The 8,826-nt window shown below is 32.2% G+C and overlaps 1 protein-coding gene across 1 annotated transcript; it reads right to left on the bottom strand.

The window, feature by feature from the left end:
- Positions 1-1,728: 1,728 nt before the first annotated feature.
- LOC131596752 (protein NLP1-like) lies at positions 1,729-4,030 on the bottom strand. The gene is made up of 5 exons (XM_058869495.1): positions 3,919-4,030; positions 3,681-3,820; positions 2,965-3,117; positions 1,998-2,696; positions 1,729-1,901 (listed from the first exon to the last, which is right to left on the bottom strand). Exons 1-5 carry the CDS (start codon positions 4,028-4,030, stop codon positions 1,800-1,802), a joined length of 1,206 nt encoding a protein of 401 aa, XP_058725478.1. The 3' UTR covers positions 1,729-1,799.
- Between the last annotated feature and the right edge of the window lie 4,796 nt (positions 4,031-8,826).

Below are 8,826 nucleotides of genomic sequence, written 5' to 3'. Positions count from 1 at the left end.
AGCACACGAAAATCTTTCAAAATATTAAAATTTGGAAGTTTAACGAACTTCGTGACTTTTATGTAGTATAGCAAACAGAAATCTTCCAAAATACCAATGTATGCAAGTTTAACGAACTTGGAGACATTTATATATTATAGCACACGAAAATCTTCCTAAATATTTAAATTTGTAAGTTTAACAAACTTCGTAACTTTTATGTAGTATAGCAAACGAAAATCTTCCAAAATACCAATTTTACCAAGTTTAACGAACTTCGTGAGTTTTCATTAGTATAGCACACGAAAATCTTCCAAAATATTAAAATTTGCTAGTTTAACGAACTTCATGACTTTGATGTAGTATAGTACACGAAAATCTGCCAAAGTATTAAAATTTTCAAGTTTAACAAACTTCGTGAATTTTATGTAGTATAGCACACGAAAATCTTCCAGAAAATTTAAATTTATGAGTTTAACGAACTTCGTGACTTTTATGTAGTATAGCACACGAAAATCTTCCATAACACTAAGATTTGCAAGTTTAACAAACTTCGTGACTTTTATGTAGTATAGCAAACGAAAATCTTCCAAAATACCAATGTATGCAAGTTTAGCGAACTTCGGGACTTTTATGTAGTATAACACACGAAAATCTCCCAAAATATTAAAATTTGAAAGTTTAACGAACTTCGGGACTTTTATGTAGTACAACACACGAAAATCTTCCCATATACCAGTCACTAGTGCAAAAATGTTAATTTACACCCGTTTTTTATTAAATTTACACCCATTATTTTTAATAAAAATCGGGTGTATATCCACAGGGTGAGAAATGTCTAACGCATTTACACCTGTTTTATACCCGTTTAAAACGGGTGTAAATACGTTCGTAATTACTCCTTATTTTAAAAATATCGGGTGTAAATACGTTCTACGTTACACCCTATTTTAACAAAAATCGGGTGTAATTGGGCGTAATTATGTTTTTAATTACACCCTGTTTTAATTAAAATCGGGTGTAATTGGGCGTAATTACGTTTTAATTACACCCTATTTTAATAAAAATCGGGTGTAATTGAGCATAATTACGTTTTAATTACACCCTGTTTTAATAAAAATCGGGTGTAAATACGTTCTTAATTACACTCTATTTTAATAAAAATTGGGTGTAAATACGTCATTTATGAATGAACAATTATATTATATTTAAATCTATTTACACCTTATTTCATATACACCATTTAGTTATATTTCATTTTTAGTCATAATATTGCAAATACTATAAAATCATACACATAAAAATCATATTTTAACTAAGTCAAAATATTTTTAATATTAACCAAAAAGTATACAAAATCATGTGCAGTCATAATATTTCAAGTACTATAAAATCATACACATAAAAATCATATTTTAACTAAGTCATAACACTTTCTTTATATATAAGTTTTCTTCTTCTTTTATTTTTGTTTTGGCAACATTTCTATATCTTTATCCTCTTCAACCATTTCCATTTGATCTTGAAATCTTAACATCTCCATGTCACCAACATAACAAGCTGAATCAATAATCGATATGCAACTCATCATATGATTATTATTGTTCATCTGATCCGTTGGAACTGTAATCGAAACACTGCATCCACCACCACCGGTAGTACCTTTTCCTCCTCCTTGTTGTTGTATGCAAGGAGCCCATGTTAGCGCTAGTGGCAAATTATGAGTCTTGCATACAAACACCTCTACGATCTCATTCACCGTTGCTTCGTACAACTCCTCAAAAACCTAATTATTCATTATCATATGTAAAACAATTAGGTCAAGAATTGAATCTAGTATTGATTTGATGAATGATGGAATGCATCCTTACCTTTACTGCTGGTGGAATATTCATGTTGTGGCTACTTCTAAAATCAACAGCCTGCACCAAAGATAGATAGATCCATCAATCACATGTTTTAAATTACGGTAATATTGTTAAATTAGTACTAATGCAATTAATTGAGAAACTACAAACCTCGAGAGAATTGGAGAGATGATCGAGTTGTGGACGATAATTGATGAGGTTTTGATTGGCGATAACAAACTCAATGACACCTAGACATGTTCCACTTCCTCTTTCGAACACAGGAAATGCTAGAAGAGAACCATACTGTTGCTGCAGTTGCTGATGTCGCGGATACTCGTGGCTTCTAAAGAATCGAACATGAACATTCATGTTTGGATTCACAGAAATCGGAACAGATGAACTGGAATCCTGCTGCAGATATTGAATTGCTGATCTCCTCCTTAGAACAGGCACCCATATGTGAATAAGAACGTTGTTGGAAGAGTTCTTTGTGTACTCTTTTAAGTAACCAATAGCAACTACTAATCTCTCTTTCACCAAAGTCGATGGACCTTGACTCGCCCTCAGCCCGATCCACCATCTCTTCCCAACAACAAAACCACTTTCCTGATCAACTTGATGATGATTAACATGGTCACCTTCTCCCATTCCAATGGGAATATTATTGGCCATGTAGTGTTGTTGCTGCGTCGATGCAGTTTGCTGCATAGCCATCATATTATTCTCACTAGCTTCAATCCAGCAACCTTCTCCTAAGAGCTCCTCAATTATATCTCCTTGATCTCCTCCAACCATAGTCCCAAATACACCGCCGTCGTCCACTATCCCACCACCGTATTCCATCCTAGCTAGCTTCTTTCTGAGATCCTGTAATAGTTAGATTTAAAACTTGGAAGACTATAAGAGAAAACACCTGAGTAAATTGATCCAGATTGAGACAGTAAGCGAATCTTGAACGAGTGTGGCAGAGAAAGAAGAACCTGCTTAATATATTTGGTTATGCTTATAATATCAGCTTAGTTGTCATCAAGGGCCATATTGGTATAAGATTATAACTAAAACTAATTCTGATAATCGAAAACGTATTAGTTGAATTAAGGGTGAGTCGTTGTTCGGTTATTGAATGACAAATTACCAGTCTCTCTTGCTCAGATGATCGACCAGTGAAGCAACTCTTCTTTATTATCTTGATAGCAACATCTGTTCCTCTCCATTTTCCATGATAAACAGTCCCAAATGTATCAGAACCCAGTTCCTTTAACTCTTCAAGATCTTCATTCTTAATGACCTACCAATTGCATCAAAACAATAAAATAAACAAGCTAAAGATATTCGGGTAAACATTCAAACATAGTAGTATACACATGTGGAATCTCTTAAATTCATAAAAAAATATAAAACAGATCAATCATACTACTAGCATAAACAACACAACATCAAATGAGAGGACAATAGTCTAAAACATCATATCATAACCAAGAGCGTGATTTTTTTTTAAGAAAAAAAAATGTGCTTGAGCTTACTAGCTTACTAAACCAGCTTCATGACATTTAATTGTAGCATTTGATTTATGAGCGGTTAAACACCTCTCATGCCATTTAATTGTAACAATTAGGCTTCCGATAATTTCAATTTGCATCTATAAAATTCTCCAATTTTCGCAATCTAAAAAAATAATTGCACAATTATTTGGACCAAAAAATGTCTCAATCAAGCCAAAGAGATCTACGAGACTTATAAAAACAGAATCGATCTAAGAGACTTATAAAAAAATAATTGCACAATTATTCAGTTCCTATTTTAAAGAGGTGTTTTTTCAATTAAAAAACAAACGAGCTTTTAAAAGCCTACCTTGTTCTTCTTCTCCAAACCACCAATGATCCTATCAATAGCTGCCTCGAAATGATCCATTGTGACTTGTGCTTCATCGGTTCTTGCAGCAATCAGGGCAGCTTCATTGCAAACATTAGCAATATCTGCTCCAACAAAACCTGAAGTAAGGGCTGCAAGCCTTTGAGAATAATATGAGGGCTCATGGAAAGAGATAAAGAGGCAGTGAATAGAAAGAGACCTCCAATGACCCAATTACTGGTTTCTTCTAAAAGAGTCTGGAAATGTTGCGGTGTCGAGGGTTGAGTTCGAAAGCTGCGAATGGGAGCACCTTTGTAAAGGGTCACTAGCAATGCTCCTGAGATAGACATTTTGATGCATGTTATTTTATGGTTTACACAATACAACAATGGCAAAAGGGACAATGAAAAAAGAAGATGAGAGCATTTTCAAAAACAATACTACACAGTAGAAGACAACTAGATCAATTTTCATATTAAGCACCGTTTAAGGTTATAAATAATCATAAATAGAGCAAAAAATCAATCCACCATCTTAGGAATAAAACAGGAAATTCCTATGACTTCAGGACTACTCTTTCAGCTGGCTTAGAAACTTAAGACGCATACCTCGTGTAAACACGCCTCATGTAAGTAACTGCAGTAGCAACAACCCTGAAAGATTGACCAACATATTAGGTGTGCCAGAACTAGTATTAAAGGGGTGTCTTTGAAAAGGGTGTCTCACTATTGTTTCGAAAAGCTCCTTGCTTTGTATCATCTTGTTTTGGAGAAGTGTTCCGTTGTCGTTGCTGTCTGGGGCAAGAGTTAACTGATCGTAGTCACTTAGGGAAACGCAAAAGACGACAGCTCTAACATCTTCAAACATTTCAACCCACTTGCAACTTTCACTCATGCCCTTGGCATTCACCCTTATGAGTTGGTACCTGAGACATCAAAGAAATGTTGTTAATCATTGTGTTCAATATAAAAAATGGTGTGATTCTGAATATCAACCACTCTTTATGGTCTTAGATCCTCGGTGTCTTGAGGTCATTTAACCCCAACTAATCTGAATTGAGTCGGGTGAATCCATTTAAGGAGATAACTCTCTCAATGCCTATTTTTATGTGCACAAAACTCAAAAACGCGACATTCCTTAATGGAAATCAAACTCTTTGCCACTTGGACTTACAATAGACAGTCTCAATGACTATTTTGAGTGGTGGAAAAACAAACTAACCGACCTCAAGCAACCTGAAATCATAAACCATTTAAGCCACCTGAAATCACTTATTTGCACAAACATGTAAATACATACATTTTTTCTTATTCATGTGTATCACGGAATTGATACACTTAAATGCAAATAAGTCCAAATCAGACGAATATTCCATTCATCATTTGAATCATCCAACAGAAATACAAGTATAAATCAAACAAACAGCAGCAACGAAAAATGCCTTTAAGATGTAAGCAAGAAACTTCTTTTATATAGACACATAAAACAACTACTTCAATGAAGAAGAAAAAACACTAAATAAAGGGAACAGGGGTATAATTTGTGAACTGGTAGGCAAATACAGTTTCAGACTATCATATCAGCCCCAAATGTCTCAAATCCTAAACCTTTATCATATTTGATCCACCTTTTGATTAATAACCATACATGTAGTTCATATTTTTACCAAAGGAAAATGAAGAGAGAAAAAATGTTTGGGTTCTACTGAACTGGAAAAATATTTGCTCTATCAATAAAATGAAATGTGATACCTATGTCAATTTTAGACATTTCTTCACCTTATCAACTCAAGCACCAACTATAATATGAAAGTTCTGACCCTGAATATTAAGCTACACTTTCTTAAAGTTATACTTCAGAGTTACAAACAAAAGGAGACTGAGAATTCCGTAACTAATATCAACCTGAAATAAACAAAATCAACCTGAAATATAGCACAACAAAATCAACCTGAAATCAACAAAATCAACCTGAAATATAGCACAACAAAATCAACTATCCATTCTGAGTCTACACTTTCAAAATCAACAAAAACAACCTGAAATATAGCACAACAAAATCAACAAAATATAAAACCCTAATTCTTCAGCTACCAATGTCGCTCAAAGTATAAAACCCCTAATTCTTCCTTACTAATGTCCTCTCAGTTTCGAAAAAATGAGAGTGAGAGAGCGGTGCGGTGTTGGAGAAGAAGAGAGCTTCGTTTCTCTACCAATGTCGTCACAGGAAGTTAAGTACAAGCATTAGCTTCGTGAAAGGAACTGGGAGCTTCGTTGTCGTCACCATGGCTGAGTTTCGTTGGGTTTCGTTGATTGTTCAGAGAGTGGATTGAAAAATGGGTTTCGTTGGGTTTGGTTAATATTTTGTTCAGAGAGAAAAATGGTTGATTGGAAAATGTTTTATTCATTAATATTTTAACGGGTGACATATGCACATTAATATTTTATTAGTTGTGTTTGGTTAATATTTTATTCATTAATACTCCCTTATTAATATTCACTTAACTAGTTAACAATATTTTGGGTTATAAACATAAATATTTTTTTAAGTCTAGTTAAATTTACACCCAATTTTTAATTTAACGGGAGTAATAGAGATTTAAATATAATAGTATTTTTAATTTACACCCGTTTTTAAAAAATAGGGTGTATATTTTCACATGATCAATCATAAACGGACACTTTATTTACAAAAGTACCATCGTGTTTCTTATTTACACCCGATTTTATTATATTGGGTGTAGATTTTAAAATTATATTGTTCATTTTGTACTAGTGAGTGTATCCAAGTTTAACGAACTTCTATACTTTTATGTATTATATAGCACACGATAATATTCCAAAATATTTAAATTTATAAGTTTAACGAAGTTTGTGAGTTTTATGTAGTATAGCACACGAAAATCTTCCAAAATACTAGTGTATGCAAGTTTAACGAACTTCGAGACTTTTATGTATTATAGCACATGATAATCTTCCAAAATATTAAAATATATAAGTTTAACGAAGTTTGTGAATTTTATGTAGTATAGCACACAAAAATCTTCCAAAAAACCAATTTAACCAAGTTTAATGAACTCCGTGAGTTTTCATTAATATAGCACACAGAAATCTACCAACATATTAAAATTTGTAAGTTTAACGAACTTCGTGACTTTTTATTTAGTATACCACACAAAAATCTTCCAAAAGACCAAATTTTGCAATTTTAACGAACTTCGTGTCTTTTATGTAGTATAGCACATGAAAATCATCCAAAATACCAATGTAACCAAGTTTAACGAACTTCGTGAGGTTTATGTAGTATAGCACACGAAAATCTTCCAAAACACCAAATTTTGCAAGTTTAACAAACTTCGTGACTTTTATGTAGTATAGCACACGAAAATCTTCCAAAATACCAATGTAACCAAGTTTAACGAACTTCAAGACATTTATATATTATATTACACGAAAATCTTCCTAAATATTAAAATTTGTAAGTTAAACAAACTTCGTGACTTTTATGTAGTATAGCAAACGAAAATCTTCCAAAATACCAATTTAACCAAGTTTAGTGAACTTCGTGAGTTTTCTTTAGTATAGCACACACAAATCTTCAAAAAGACCAAATTTTGTAAGTTTAACGAACTTCTTGTCTTTTATGTAGTATAGCACATGAAAATCTTACAAAATACCAATGTAACCAAGTTTATTGAACTTCGTGACTTTTATGAAGTTTATATAGCACACAAAAATCTTCCAAAACATTAAAATTTGCAAGTTTAACGAACTTCAAGACTTTTATGTAGTATAGCACACGAAAATCTTCCAAAATATTAAAATTTACAAGTTTACCGAACTTCATGACATTTATGCAGTATAGCACACGAAAATCTTCCAAAAGACCAAAACTTGCAAGTTTAACAAACTTCGTGAATTTTATGTAGTATAAAACACGACAATGTTACAAAATACGAATGTAACCATGTTTAACGACCTTCGTGAATTTTAAGTAGTATAGCACACGAAAATCTTCCCAAATATTAAAATTTGCAAGTTTAACAAACTTCTTCACTTTTATGTAGTATAGCAAACGAAAATCTTCCAAAATACCAATGTATGCAAGTTTAACGAACTTCGAAACATTTATATATTATAGCACACGAAAATCTTCCTAAATATTTAAATTTGTAAGTTTAACAAACTTCGTAACTTTTATGTAGTATAGCAAACGAAAATCTTCCAAAATACCAATTTTACAAAGTTTAACGAACTTCGTGAGTTTTCATTAGTATAGCACACGAAAATCTTCCAAAATATTAAAATTTGCTAGTTTAACGAACTTCATGACTTTGATGTAGTATAGTACACGAAAATCTGCCAAAATATTAAAATTTTCAAGTTTAACAAACTTCGTGAATTTTATGTAGTATAGCACACGAAAATCTTCCAAAAAATTAAAATTTATGAGTTTAACGAACTTCGTGACTTTTATGTAGTATAGCACACGAAAATCTTCCATAACACTAAAATTTGCAAGTTTAACAAACTTCGTGACTTTTATGTAGTATAGCAAACGAAAATCTTCCAAAATACCAATGTATGCAAGTTTAGCGAACTTCGGGACTTTTATGTAGTATAACACACGAAAATCTCCCAAAATATTAAAATTTGAAAGTTTAACGAACTTCGGGACTTTGATGTAGTACAACACACGAAAATCTTCCCAAATACCAGTGTAAGCAAGTTTAACGAACTTCTAGACTTTTATGTATTATATAGCACACGATAATATTCCAAAATATTTAAATTTATAAGTTTAACGAAGTTTGTGAGTTTTATGTAGTATAACACACGAAAATCTTCCAAAATACTAGTGTATGCAAGTTTAACGAACTTCGAGACTTTTATGTATTATAGCACATGATAATCTTCCAAAATATTAAAATATATAAGTTTAACGAAGTTTGTGAGTTTTATGTAGTATAGCACACGAAAATCTTCCAAAAAACCAATTTAACCAAGTTTAATGAACTCCGTGAGTTTTCATTAATATAGCACACAGAAATCTACCAACATATTAAAATTTGTAAGTTTAACGAACTTCGTGACTTTTTATTTAGTATACCACACAAAAATCTTCCAAAAGACCAAATTTTGCAATT

This window comes from Vicia villosa, linkage group LG4 (assembly GCF_029867415.1).
Source record: "Vicia villosa cultivar HV-30 ecotype Madison, WI linkage group LG4, Vvil1.0, whole genome shotgun sequence".
NCBI lineage: Eukaryota > Viridiplantae > Streptophyta > Magnoliopsida > Fabales > Fabaceae > Vicia > Vicia villosa.
This window is presented reverse-complemented; position numbering and strand designations above follow the sequence as displayed.

What these genes read in the sequence shown, in the direction of transcription:
- LOC131596752 (XM_058869495.1), bottom strand. Translation starts at nt 4,030, where the DNA reads ATGTCTATCTCAGGAGCATTGCTAGTGACCCTTTACAAAGGTGCTCCC. An exon ending in GTTTGGAGAAGAAGAACAAG is followed by an intron (nt 3,118 to 3,680) that starts GTAGGCTTTTAA and finishes TGCAATTGGTAG; the next exon opens with GTCATTAAGAATGAAGATCT. An exon ending in CATCTGAGCAAGAGAGACTG is followed by an intron (nt 2,697 to 2,964) that starts GTAATTTGTCAT and finishes TAACTATTACAG; the next exon opens with GATCTCAGAAAGAAGCTAGC.